Genomic DNA, 13,942 nt, shown 5'->3' with positions numbered 1-13,942 from the left:
ATAGAAAACATGATGTTTTCAAAGGACATCTTTTAGTTATATTCTTTTTTTTTCACTTGTTTTTTTAAGATTGTTTTAAGAAATAATTATATAAACATATAGAATAATTAAAAATAAAGCATTAAATATAAAATTTATTTATAAAACATATTTAAAAATATTAAAAATATGTTAAAAATATTTTAGATCTCTAAACAGACTTTTTATTTTACAAAAAGTCAAGAGAAAACTTTTGAAAACTATTTTTTAGAATTATTTTAAAAAACAATTACTAAATAGATCCTAAATCTCTTGTAAGTTTAAACTTTTAGTAAAATTGGTAGTTCAACATAGTATCAAAGATTTGATCTCGATTTGTTTTGTTGGATATATGAAATCCATATCGAACCCAAATCATCTAAAAAATCGGTGGTTGAAAGAAAATATGGGTTTTTATTTATTTTTTTAAAAGAAAAGTAAGAAATGATTTGTAATTTTTATTTTGAAATGACCATATTGGGCTTTAATGTTGGTGGGTCTTAGGAGTGGGCATAGCATGAAAGCAATCAATTTCTTAAGAGTATAAGAACAAAGCTATTAATTAATTAATGGATCCACCAAAGATGTTAAGTTACCTTCCATTAAAAACTTGTTGGAAAATCAAAACCCATTCTTTTATTTATTTTTATTTTTATTTTTTAATTTTTTTTATTTAGAAAAAAAAAATCAGTTTCTATTTTTTGAGATTGGAAAAAGGAAAAATAGAGAAAAGGCTAAAATTGTATTCCATTACTTGCGCCTATCGAAACCCAATCCTGAATTCGATTATTTTAAGACTTTGTTTTCTTTAACCTAGAGAGAGAATGAAAGTGATATTTACTCAACCAGAAAGAGAAGATCATCATTAAGATTCTGATTGGATTTGATTTTGATGATAATCTAGACATGTAAAAGAGTTTTGAATGTTTTGGAGAGAGAAGATGGTGTCTCGATTCATGATCTTGAATTGTGGAATGCTATTAAAGATCAGAGATTTTTGTGATTAGGGTTTTGTTTGTCTTTGAATGATTTGGGGTCAAAATGGGGGTGGATTATTACAACGTATTGAAGGTAGGAAAGAATGCAACGGATGAAGATCTCAAGAAGTCATACAGAAGGTTGGCTATGAAATGGCATCCTGATAAGAATCCCAATAACAAGAAGGAGGCTGAAGCCAAGTTTAAGCAAATCTCTGAGGCTTATGAGGTTTCATTCCTAAATTTTTATTGTTCTTCTTTGTCGGTTTTTTTTCTATGTTCATTTCTTTTTCTTCTCTCTCTCTCTCTCTTGTTCGATTTTTGGGCGTTAGGCCCTTGTTTGGTTGTTGAGAAAATTGATGTAAAAGGAAGGAAAATAAAATATTAGGCTTTTTTTTTTGGGTTTTTTTTTTTCTCTATAGTTTAAATTTGAAACCTTAAGCATCTCCGTTTGGTTGCTGAGAAATGGAAGGAAGAGGGAGAAGAAAAAGCAATTTGATTTTTGTTATTTTTTTTTATCAATTTGTTATTTCTCTCTTTCTGTGTTTATATATGTAGAGAGCCTTTCACCCTGTTTGGATGCTCAGAAAGGGGAAAAAGACAAATTGTTTTTTGGGTTTCAAAAATAAATCGAAACACAAAATGAAGTCATTTAATTATATCATCCACCTTTTAATAACTAATAATTATGATAATGAATGATTAGCAATGAAGAATCTGACCAAATTCAAGCAGATTTGGGATGCTATGAAGTAAATGTTTTTCCTCCCAAATTCTCCTCCTCCTAAGTCCTATGGTTCTGTTTCTTCCAATTTTTACAACATTTTCCTTTCATTTGTTTTCTGAATATTACTCATGCCTTGGTGATTCAGAAAATAGAGGGATAGGAAAAAAAATATGGGATTTTGATTTCTGTTTTAGATTTCCAGGAACTATTATTAGACTATGAAAAATGCCATTATGATACCTTTTACAAGCTCTCCCATTAGATGTGATATGTTTTTTGTTAAATAGTAATGCATCCCAAATGAAGGTGAGATTATGCATTGAATTTCCGGTAATAGATTGACAATAAAGAAGCAATGTTTTTATTTTTATATCTAACCAGTTCAATGTTCTGATAACACAAGACACCTTAAAATTGAAGGTGCTCCATTTTCATCAAGTGAAGCATTTGAGTATATAATTTTTCAGTTTTTCAAACTAAGAAAGTGAGATTTTACTGACAGTTTCCGGGGAATTGAGAATTTTACTTTGTTAAATTGATGATTCTATTGATACAGGTTTTGAGCGATCCACAGAAAAAGGTGGTTTATGATCAGCATGGTGAAGAAGGGTTGAAAGACATGCCACCTCCTGGCAGTGGTGGTGGATTCCCCTTTGGGAGTGGGGATGCAAATGGGTTTTTTCCTCGGAATGCTGAGGACATTTTTGCTGAATTCTTTGGGAGTAATCCTTTCGGATTTGCATCAGCAGCACATGGAAGGTCCATGAGATTCCAGTCAGAAGGAGGAGGCACTTTTGGGGGATTTGGTGGTGGTGAAAGTGCTTTCCGTTCGTATACTGAGGGCACCGGTGGTAGTGTCAGGCTTAGGAAACCGCCACCAGTGGAGAACAAATTGCCATGCACCCTTGCAGAGCTGTACACAGGATCAACAAGGAAAATGAAGATATCCAGGACTGTTGTTGATGCTAATGGGTAAGTTTATTCTATACTGTCGCCATGCCTAGCCATCTTTTTCTTCTCTGGGTCTTACCTATCCAAGTTAATTAGGAACAAAGGCTACCTTATACCTAACCCTGGACAATATAATGTTATAGTGCTAGATGGACTTGTATGACAAAACTGTTCTCAAGTAGTCATATAATAATCCAGTCTGCATAGGAATGTGTGTCTAACAAGTTCAGTTACATATCACTGTAAGTTTCACCAAAATTTTCTATGAAAGACAGATGCTTTATGGAATGGGTTTCTTCTAAGTCGGCTAAAACTCAACAAGACAAGGCCATTAGCCAAATACTTAACACAACATGTGACGTAGTTGTAAAGGATGAGGTATACCTTGTTACAACTTCCTCGACCCAAATATTCTGTATGGCTATTGAACTTAAATCATTGAATATGTTCATTATTTCCCCACTTCCATGACAATAATTTGGTGGTCCTTAGAATCAAATTATTTACTTATTTCAATGTATATGGAATGGAAGTTGTGACTTTTTCCTTTTTCTTATTTAATTTTGTAAATGTTCTATTGTTGCTGTAAATACAAGAAGGCAAAGGGGACTGTTTTCTATCATTCTTTGAGATTGATTCTGCATCCCCTGTTCATATACTTGGTTCCTTTTGTAGCATATTAACAACCCACATAATGATAATTTCGGCTTCATCCAAGTAGACTATTGGATAAAAATGACAAGATAGAGCCTTCAAAGAGCACCATTGCCTGGATTTGCAATAGGGGGACCTGGACTAAGATGTTTTAAGTCTACTTAGAGTGCACCAATCTAATAAAAAAAATTGTGATTATTTGCTTTTATCGCTTTTATCGAGTTGTTCATTATATTTATGTAAAATCAATTGCCTCATTGCATACTTCTTGCACTGCAGACCACTTCCACACATTGATTTCACTCGCGCCCCCACCCCCATCTTTTTTTTTTCTTTATCTCATTGCTTATTGCGGCATCATATAATTGATATCATGGTCTGGAACTTACAAAAGCCACCCTCTTTACATTCCTCTCTGTGACTATTGTAGTTATTTTTTTGTATAGATGCGTGTTCCAATCTAATGTTTGTTACTCATTTCTTGGTTACAACCTATTTACATTGTTGAATGTCTAGTTAATTTGCTGATGATCTATATACGACTCCGATTATAACAATACAGTTGACTACTTTGTACACACATGGCTAAGCAAGCTTAGGCTAAATTCAATTGCCTCTCTACTTGCTGATCATTTTTGCAAACAAAAAAAATGCTTTACAGTCGGTTAGTGCCAGAAACAGAAATATTGATCATTGAAGTGAAGCCCGGGTGGAAGAAAGGAACAAAAGTCACTTTTCAAGATAAAGGGAATGAACAGCTGAACCAGCTAGCAGCAGACCTTGTATTTGTGATTGATGAAAAGCCTGATAATGTTTTCAAGAGAGACGGCAACGACCTAGTCATGAACTATAAGGTATCACTAGCAGAGGCACTTGCAGGGACTGCAATAACCCTCACTACACTGGATGGCCGTAATCTAACAATCCCAGTTACAGATATTGTGTCTCCTGGTTATGAACTTGTTGTTGCTAAGGAGGGAATGCCAATTGTGAAGGAACCAGGTAACAGGGGTGATCTGAGGATCAAATTCGAAGTGAAGTTCCCGACAAGATTGACTCCTGAGCAACGTGCGGGACTCCGACGTGCCTTGGGAGGTTGATTGCGATCCATGCTTCAGATTAACAAGATGATATACCAACAAGGCTGCCCTCCATACTGTTGACGGAAACATGGATTGTATAGTGTTGTCCCATTTGCAGAGAACCCTACCTGGCTTTATCATAGAGATGGATTATACAGCAATATCCCCGTTCCACTATAGGTTTTTTTTTCCCTTTTTTCTCCCTGTATTCTCTGATTTCATCATCAGTTTTCTCATGTATGGGGTGGGTAAACGTTTCATGTATTTTTGATTGATGGTTGTATTTGCTTAATACCGTATGTATCATATGGTTCACTAAAAAGAACATGGATTCTTAGCAAGCGCATATGTAAGAAAATAGTTGATATAGAGAGATTTTGATAATTAGAATTCAGTAATGGATTATGAAATGTGTATTGGAAAAAGAAAAATGAAAATAAAAATGGGCAAAGCAACACTGAATTCTAACTGAAGATAAAGATGGTGGCCCCAATGTTGTACGTATTTTGTAAAATTCAAGACCAAGCAAAAAGAAAGACATTTTCTCAACAGTAAATGACACAATGGTACTAATATCAAGGGCTACTTTTATTCCACTATGACCCACAAGATGACTTCATGTTGAAACTAAATTCATGAGGACCCCCTTTTTTTTTTTTTTTTCCTCTTGATTTTGTATGGGCAAGTACATAGAATTAATCAATGAATGAAATGAAAGGATCCACATCAAAAAGAGCTCAAGAGAAACCGGCAACGAAATTAAACTAAAACTTAGTTTTTTTGTTAAACTAGTTCAAAAACTGTGACAACTAAAGCAACCATGTACAGAGATTTATGGGTACAGAACTGAACATTTCTAGAGGGAAACAAGTTAAGGATTTACAAAACATCAACTTAAAACCCTCTGCTTCTAGGTACATCCTGCCTCCAGTTTATCCCGGTCTGCCCGGGATAAGGAGCATTTCCCTGGACAGAGGGAAGGCCTTGGGGACCAGATGGGGGAACCCACCAAGAACCCTGCTGCTGCTGCTGCTGCCATGAAGGGGTAGGAGGGTTTTGTGGGGCTTGTACCAGATTCACTGATGATTGCAGGGACTGCAGAGTCATTGACAGAGGGGTTGGTAAAGGTCCCAGTGGCTGCTGGGGCTGTGCTGCTCCCAAATGCTGTTGCATATGGGTGGGCAGCACCGGCTGCGCCTGAAAGCCATAAACTGGAGGTGTAGGTTGTGGGGGATGGAGCTGCTGTTGGGGGGCTTGTGGCTGCCATTCTGGTATATCATCGTCGTCATCATCAGCCCATGGCTGAGTCACATGCCCTATTATTCTGCCTTTGTCTCGCCAGTTCCCTGAACTTGGTTGGGCTCCACTTTGCCCATATTTTTGGATCAGCTGTCTCATCTGTTCTACAGGGCGGGGCGGGTTATGGGGAGGCTGATTAAAGGGGGCCACTCCTGGGCCCCCAGGGGTGGTTCGGGCAGAGAAAGGCGCAGTTGATGAGTTTGAGCCACCCGAAAATTGGAATTCAGGCAGGTCATCTTCATCCCGGGAAGCCGCAGGGCCAAACCCAGGAGGAATGTCATCATCATCATCGGTTGAGGGTTCTGGTATGTTGGGAGCAGAGCCCAGAGGGAGTGAGGGCTTGGATGTGAAATTGGAGTTCATATTAGCATCTTTTTCATGGTGTCTCCTAGTTGAAAAGTGTTGTTTCTTTGTGCCGTGTTTATGCAGTGAAGATGAGTTTGGTGATATTGTTGAAGTTAATTGAGCTTTTCTCCATACAACAACACCAATTAGGCCATTATCAGTAGAATTAAGTGTCTCAGTCTGGTCCTTGTAAAGGTGTTTGCTGATCATTTCCAGAGTTCTTGTGTGAGGTGGGCAAAAGTAGAGTTCCATGCCAGGTGCTGGCTCAGCAAACCCCACTCTCTCATCCAAAACATATGAATCAGCCACCTGCACACGATGGTGTGTTGCAGTGAGTATGAGGTAGTTGCAGGCCAAGACGACTTAAAATCATATGGGGGAAGTATGTTACCTCGCAAAGGTTTGCACGCCCATCCTCTGAGGATCCCTCCTTCCAAGCAAAACGGACAACCTACAGAACAAGAATTTCAACATCAATAGCAACCCAAAAATACATCATCATTTGTAGCTTGTTAAAGAGAATGTAAATCTTCAACACAACATATAGGATATATCCATGTTTGTAGGTCTTCCCATTGCCTTAGTGATTCACAATTTTTTTTATTTTCGCCTGTTAGTGTATGGTTTTGGCCATTGAGTTTCATGATTTAACACTCTTCAGCTACATCAATTACTTATTTCCATTCTTCTATTTTCTTAGTGTTCTTCCACTGGAAAAAAAAGTCTTTTAAGTAGGATAACTCATAGACTGCTTCATAATTTAATGTGATCAGCACCTTAATCATACTTTTCATTTTTTTTTTGTGAAAAATTACAAAATCAGAGAATTTGTTTCCATTTGGTTTTCATTAGCCACAACAATCTCTGGAAAACTATGGTGAGCACTAACGTCTTTAAAAGAAAGAACTCGTTCATTGAGAAAAAAGAAATATTCATCTTCCTCCATCATATTTCTTCTCACATTCACAGAAAAGCAGATATACATTCTCATTATTCTAGAAAAAATGCCATTCACTATGAATGGGAAGGGCCTGCACCGTATCAACAATGGACAGGAATTGACAGAACAGCAGCATAAAACTGGGACAAGTAGCTCAATTACAATACTAAATAGGGGGAGAACTTGAGATACCATGGTGGCACGACTTCGAGACATAGGAAGCTCTTGGAGGAACTTCTCAAATGCATCAAGTCTGACTCTTCCCTTGATCTCAAGAAAACCAGGCCACTCTTTTGTAGATGCTTTTTCACCACTGTAACAAGAAAATCGGATCAGCAAGACACCATGACAACTTCCACACAGAATCAGAGGTATACCCCTTTCAAGAAACTCCACTATTCAACCAAGATATTGCCAAGCAGCAACACTTATAAACTAAAAAACTGTAACTGGTTGGTTAATATCATTAAAACCAGGAGACAATATCATAACAAGCATTGTTTTTTTTTTTTTTCCTCGAATAGAAACAACCATCATCATTTATCTTAAACATTGTGAAAGTTCCATACCTAGAAATAATTGGTAAACAAAGCAGACAGGCACACATGTGATCCACAGAATTAATTAAGAATAGGCATCTTTCATTCACTAATATAGCATAAAATGGCTAGACAGGATAATAGAATAATGAATTTAACCAATAGTAAACCCCATCACACATTTCCTAAGAAGGTTCATTACTAAACCCACCTAACACAATTTTTATGAGTACTGTTGGCAATTTGCAAAATTACAAGACCAAATATCATTGGTTTCCTCATATAGCATGAAACAAAGGGGCTAATCAAATAATAAACATTGGATGAGTAGAGGCGGTGCTTTTTGCTATCTATGAACCCAACCATAACCTATGCCAATTTATTTTTGGGTTGGCTTATTAATAATACCATGCAATATCTCTCTTAGTTGAGAATAAGTATTCTTTCTTCAGCAGAGATGGATATAGCATAACAATTAGTAGATAATGCAAGAATTAATTACTTGCTCTCATAAGCATTTCAATTTCAATGGGTTTAGCTCATCAGATGCAATAAGAGGGTGCGTTCAGGGCAAAGATTTCCAACCCGATTAATTAAATAGTCTGATCACAAGAGGGTCTCACAAATTTTCTTCCCAGATGAGAGATAAATGCTGGTATAATTGCTGACATTTCAAACTGCAAATACATCTTAAACACTATTAAGATAACTTAATGCAAGCATATTATAAGGTTGAATCAACTCATAAACAACAATTTCATGACAAGAAATAACATGTAACAATTTGGAAGACCAGAATTTGACAGACAAGGCATACCTTTTAAAGAAACAAACAACTGTGGCCATGGATGAGACATTCAACTGAAGTAAGCCTTCCCAGACATAATCACCCTTCTTTTGGTCAACATGAGGGGCACTTTCTGATTGCATATGAACGTGACTTGATTTCTCATTACTCTTAGATGTACCACCTGGCAGGGAGGTTTCTGATTGTACGTGACCATCATTAGGTTTCTCATTAGCATCAGATTTTGCATCTTTTTCATGCATTTTATCAGGCTTGTTTAGTGTACTATCAGGGCCCTTTGGAGATACATTAACCCCTGAGTTGTCCTTGCCCGAGGCAGGTGTCACTTTCTCAGCATCCACCGGTAAATTTTCAAATGGTGGCTCAGAGTCAAGAGACTGCATGAATTCATCCAGAGAGACAATTGGAGGAAGAAATTCTTCATCCTTAAATTCATCCCCCATCAGCCCTTGCATCAAATCAGGGTCTTCATTTGGAAGAATAGTAAGGCTACAAGGACTATCCTGCTGATCTAAACTACCTTTTTCCTCTATAAGATTTGTTTTGCTTTTAGTTCCATCGGGTTCAGAGGGACGACGAGCTTCCTTCTCTTTGGTTCTTGGTCTGACTCGAGTAAGTGAACTTGTTCCAACAGAAACCTCCACTGAGGCACCATCATCCTGCTCAAACTCTACTTGGAACTCACCCTTATGTGTTTTCCTCACTAATCGCCTGATATCTACTTCTGAGTCAGGCAAAACTACCATTTGGGCAAGCTCTTCTGCTTTTGCTATTCGCCACTCAGACAGCTCTTTCGAAGCAAGTTCCTCTGCAGTCATAGAACATAACCGTTCTGGGGAAATTTCACCAGCCACAACTCTTTCTCTCAGTTCTGGATTATTACGATCTTTTAGATTGAACAAAAGAGACCTACCCTTTTCTTTATATTTCTTATTCACACCTCCAAATAATTTAAAGAGTTCTGCTTCAATTTCAAATGCCAAAGTTTGTGGAGATTGAACTGTTTTTTGCCCCTCATTTACAACCTCTTTACCATCCAAATTTTCATTTTTGGCAGTGGAAATTTCCTTTGGTTCTGGAACCTCCGTGTCTAGATCCAGTGCCCAAGAGAGCCCATTTCCCTGCAGAAGCTCATCTTTGACAAAGAAGTTGTCACTAAAAGAACTTTCCGCATCAGGCAACACAGTATTCAATTGGAATTCTTGCCTGTCATACTTCCAGTTCTGTGCATAATCCCCATTGTTTTCATTAGTAAGAGTCTCCTGGGAAGCACTTTGACCATCATTGCACTTCTGAGCAGAACAATCTTCTTTGGATGGCAAAGTCCCACTAGGCTTTTCAGAAACCTGGTCAACAATATTAACAGCAGTAGAAGCAGATTCAGCAGGCTCAGAGTCCTCCTGTGACTGCCTTGGAATGCTCGTATTTGTAGCCTCATTTTTAGAATTCTTTTCCATATGTGGAGGTTTATCTTGCTGCTGGTAAACCAAGGCCAATGCATCAGCTAATGATTCCCTCAGCTTAGTCCTCACAGATTCAAATGACTCCGATCGAACCTTGGGAGATGGTTGCATCTGGGTGGTTTGACCTTTTGGAGTTACTACTTGCTGAGAGGCAGATTTACGAGACATGGAATCTGTACGCACCATTTTCTTATTCGGTACTGTTAAATGCTGTGAACCTGGAGTGTTGGGTGCAACCTGCACTGGTATTTTTTTATTGGGAACAAATAATTGCTGTAACCATGGTCTATGCTCCATTTGTGCCACCCGCTTGTTAGGCATTGATATCTGCTGTGCTCCAGGACTATTAGATATAGGTTCCATTGGTACCTTCCGTTTATTGGGTGTTGAAGACTGCTGTAATCCAAAATTATTCAAATTTGAATCCACCACTTCCAGTTGCCTGTTTGGCATTAAAGACTGTTGTGCCACCAGATTATTAGCTCTTGGTTCCATCTGCCCCAGTTGCTTACTTGATACAGGTATCATTGGAGGCATATGAGTACAAGATATGGGCTCCAACAGTTCCATTTGCTTGCTTGATACTGACAGATGCTGTAATCCATGGTCATTGGGCAAGGTTCTGATTTGTCCCATTTGCATGTTGGGCATTGACGAGTCCAAGTTGTTGGAAGTGGGTTCCAGCTGTGCCATTTGCTGGTTTGGTAGTGATAACTGCTCTGATACAAGATTGTTGGACATGTTGAGCTAGCACCATAAAACATATGCAAATACAACTGCAATATGGACCTCCAAGGAGCTCCTCAACTTAGTAAACTAAATTCACATAGGCAGTAGTATGTTCAATCATCACTGAAACACAAACAAAAAGAAATCTGCATTCAGAAGAAAAATGATATCCGTTTGGCTACACACCTTCAAATCCACACTATTATAATGATTGGTGGACAAAAATATAACACCTTTATAAAAATGGACAAGCAAATTCAGCCCCAAAAAATTAAGAACAAAGTGAATAATCACATCAATCATATAGCACAAAGCTGGATCACAGACTCAACAGAATTAATTATTTCTCAACCAGTAGAAATGACATGCACACAAAAATAATGTTGGCAGCTAAGTTTACTAAATTGATCCAACAACACTGGTTCAAAAACTACCTTCATACTTAATTACCAGGAGTCTAGGAAGCTTTCAGGTACCACCGATATTTTTTATGCAACCTTCAACATTTCCATGCACAGCAGTCCTTTTTTGGAAATGCATAGTTCACAATTCTGAATAACATCATCTAACTTAAACCAAAAAAAAAAATCCACAAACTTGATTTCCCAAACATATATACTGCTTTGAAGATCTGACATTATGATACTTCCACTAAATAAATATGATCTGAGAACCAAGCAATATACACCTAATTTTCCATGAGTTGCAACAAGCTCCAAAAAAATACATTGAAATTTACACACAAGTTGTCAAATACAATCATAGCACCAGTTATACTCGTGTGAACAAGCAAGTAAAAGGCGGGCATAATTATTATTATACAAGAGTGTGTAATAAAGCAGCTACAGCTAAGTACAAAATTATGAATGAAAAAAAATTATTATTCATCAATAACAATGAAGTAATTGGGATACTAAGTGTCTTTCATCAGCTTCATTTCTTTTAGTTCTCCCAAAAATATTGCTCAAATGCAAGCACAACGGATCTACATTAATAAGTCAAATCCAATTCAGGTTGAATGGAAAGAAGCCTAGGCTTAGAACAGTGCTAGAAATAAAAAACCAAACTATATCAGATAACGAATTCAACTTTTGTTAGCAGCTGAAGAGCATTCCATTTTGTCACTCATGCTGGGTAGCTGAATGATATTTTCATTAACCAAATAAAAACAAGGGAACCATACACCATCTAAATCAGCCCATTTATTTCCTCCACAATCCCTGAATCCATAAGAAAGGGCTTGTATTTTAAGTCTAAAATTTGACATAGTACCATACCAGCCAAAGCTTAGGTTACTTAATCACTCATAGTTTACAGGTGTATCAGAGGTAGCACTAACTCTATAAACCAAGAAAAGTATCACAAACAAATAAGCCCAGAAAATTGTGTAAAACCCGCAAAATCCAGATGGATATAAACGGCGACAAGAGGAATTCGATCCAAATGGTAGATAAGAAATCATTCAGGTGCCCCAGACCGCAATAAATTTTCTGGAGGATTGCAGGCATCACAGTGCACTTCCCAACAAAATTTTCTAAAAAAGAAACATATGATCATGGAATTAACTTCTCTACCATAAAAAATAAAAAATAAATAAATAAAATAAATGAAACTATTAAAAAAAGGGATTTGGATAGAACTTTTTCAATTTCATCCTTTCGAAAGCTAACCCATCTCACACATGCTTTAAATGGGCACCAGCAAGCACAAATCCAGACACCCAATCATATATTCTCAGATTTAAACATAGAAGGCTGAAGAAAAAGATAAAAATAAATATAAATAAATAAATAACTGACTAATCATCGACAAACATAACACAAAAACAAGAAAGAGAACGAGATAAAAACGACATCTTTTCACACAGATGCAATCAATCTTGGGAAAATCAACTTGAAAGAAAACCCTAGCTTCGGAATAAATCGCTACAGCATCAGCTAAAAACGAGTGGAAACAAAAAACAAAAAAAAAAAAACAAACAAAACAAACAAAACTTAATCCTAACTAACAAATCGAAACCCTAGATCGACACAACTCCTAAAGATGGAAAATCAGGAGAGGAGGAGTACCTGATCGGAGGCGGTGGAAGACAGCGGCGGAGAATGCAGGGAAAAATGAAGAAGAAGCGAGTCGGCTGTGTCTGAGATTAGGGTTGGAGTCTGAGTCTGGAATCGGACGATGGCAATATAAACCCTAGAAGAGTGAACGCGTACGTGGCAAAAACGGAGCAGGGTTTCATGAAGAGTCTGGATTTGACACGTGTGATTATCTTTTCGTCGGATAAACTTGGTCACATTGCAATTTCTCATGACACGAAGGGATAGTTGTTAAAAGAAATATTTAGCTTAAATAAAAAAAAATATATATATATATATAAATAAAATTTTATGATATTTTATAAAAAGTATTTTTATAAATAAATAAGTTGTTTTAAAAAAATTTTAAATATATATTTATAAATAAATTTCAGTTATTTTTAAAAATAAATTTTTTTAGTTTGATGTTGTAAACAAAACCATAAATTTAATTTATATAATATTAATTTAATTTAATTCCAATCTTATAAAAAATAAAAATAGTTTGTAATAAAAAAATGAATAATATTATAATAATAAAATCATAAACTATATTTTTAAAATATATATATTATTTTAGTATATATTATAAAATATTGATTTTTTTAAAATTGAACAATAATTTTTTTAAAAAATTAGTTAATATTTTTTATTTAAAAACAATTAAATCATTTTTTTAACATATAAATAAATTAAGAGATACTATTGTTTTGGTTAATTGGATCACTTTTTGAATTACCAATTATTCTTATAATCCAAATTATTCTTAAAAATAAGTAAAAATAATCATTTTTTCATATGTAAATAAGTTAGGAGAGAAACATCATCATTCAAAACCAATTTTAACCTATGAATTATAGTTATGAAAAACATAATAGAACAACGGGCTCTTAAATTAGTTATTATTTAAGTTTCAAATCTTAACGAAATATATTGAAGAATCCGTTTGATCATATTTTTAGAAAGCACTTTATAAAATTTGAGGAAAATTACATGTAATGTTTCATATTAAAAAACATTTTTAAAGAAAACACTTTCATTAAAAGTACTTCAAATAAAAACACATCCTAAATCTTATTTGACACAAATTTTATTTCCTTAATTAAAAAATTCAGAAAAATAAACTTATATATGTAAATAAGACACTAATAAAGTAATTTAGAATGAGTTTTAGTATGTTTCTAATATTGATTAAATTTGGTTTGAATTCCATAACTTTTTAGTATTAATTAGATCAAATTTTAAATTTTAAATTATTTTTAAGAATTAATAAATTCTGTTCCAAATTGGCTTAATTTGAAATTTATTTGTTTAATTGAAAATTTTAAAAAGGTT

At 35.5% G+C, this 13,942-nt stretch overlaps 2 protein-coding genes across 3 annotated transcripts; one reads left to right on the top strand and one right to left on the bottom strand.

The window, feature by feature from the left end:
* The first annotated feature begins 774 nt into the window (after positions 1-774).
* Positions 775-4,803, top strand: LOC117912937 (dnaJ homolog subfamily B member 4). Its single transcript, XM_034827751.1, has 3 exons — positions 775-1,224; positions 2,279-2,694; positions 3,989-4,803. Exons 1-3 carry the CDS (start codon positions 1,060-1,062, stop codon positions 4,425-4,427), a joined length of 1,020 nt encoding a protein of 339 aa, XP_034683642.1. The 5' UTR covers positions 775-1,059; the 3' UTR covers positions 4,428-4,803.
* Positions 4,804-5,165: 362 nt separating this feature from the next.
* LOC117912936 lies at positions 5,166-12,723 on the bottom strand. Of its 2 annotated transcripts, none has more exons than XM_034827750.1 (5): positions 12,602-12,723; positions 8,350-10,522; positions 7,186-7,306; positions 6,445-6,504; positions 5,166-6,362 (listed from the first exon to the last, which is right to left on the bottom strand). In XM_034827750.1, the coding sequence occupies exons 2-5, from the start codon at positions 10,494-10,496 to the stop codon at positions 5,304-5,306; spliced, it is 3,387 nt and encodes a 1,128-aa protein (XP_034683641.1). In that variant the 5' UTR covers positions 10,497-10,522; positions 12,602-12,723; the 3' UTR covers positions 5,166-5,303. The 2 variants fall into 2 exon arrangements, with proteins under 2 accessions (XP_034683641.1, XP_034683640.1); XM_034827749.1 differs by having other exon boundaries at positions 8,350-10,655; positions 12,602-12,715.
* Positions 12,724-13,942: the final 1,219 nt, after the last annotated feature.

The sequence above is a fragment of the Vitis riparia genome, chromosome 4, assembly GCF_004353265.1.
Source record: "Vitis riparia cultivar Riparia Gloire de Montpellier isolate 1030 chromosome 4, EGFV_Vit.rip_1.0, whole genome shotgun sequence".
Taxonomy (NCBI): Eukaryota; Viridiplantae; Streptophyta; class Magnoliopsida; order Vitales; family Vitaceae; genus Vitis; species Vitis riparia.
Note: the sequence above shows the minus strand (reverse complement) of the source record. Positions and strands in the feature narration are given on the sequence as shown.

What these genes read in the sequence shown, in the direction of transcription:
- LOC117912937 (XM_034827751.1), top strand. Translation starts at nt 1,060, where the DNA reads ATGGGGGTGGATTATTACAACGTATTGAAGGTAGGAAAGAATGCAACG. An exon ending in AAATCTCTGAGGCTTATGAG is followed by an intron (nt 1,225 to 2,278) that starts GTTTCATTCCTA and finishes CTATTGATACAG; the next exon opens with GTTTTGAGCGATCCACAGAA. An exon ending in ACTGTTGTTGATGCTAATGG is followed by an intron (nt 2,695 to 3,988) that starts GTAAGTTTATTC and finishes AATGCTTTACAG; the next exon opens with TCGGTTAGTGCCAGAAACAG.
- LOC117912936 (XM_034827749.1), bottom strand. Translation starts at nt 10,544, where the DNA reads ATGTCCAACAATCTTGTATCAGAGCAGTTATCACTACCAAACCAGCAA. An exon ending in CTCGAAGTCGTGCCACCATG is followed by an intron (nt 6,505 to 7,185) that starts GTATCTCAAGTT and finishes CTTGTTCTGTAG; the next exon opens with GTTGTCCGTTTTGCTTGGAA. An exon ending in GGCGTGCAAACCTTTGCGAG is followed by an intron (nt 6,363 to 6,444) that starts GTAACATACTTC and finishes CATCGTGTGCAG; the next exon opens with GTGGCTGATTCATATGTTTT.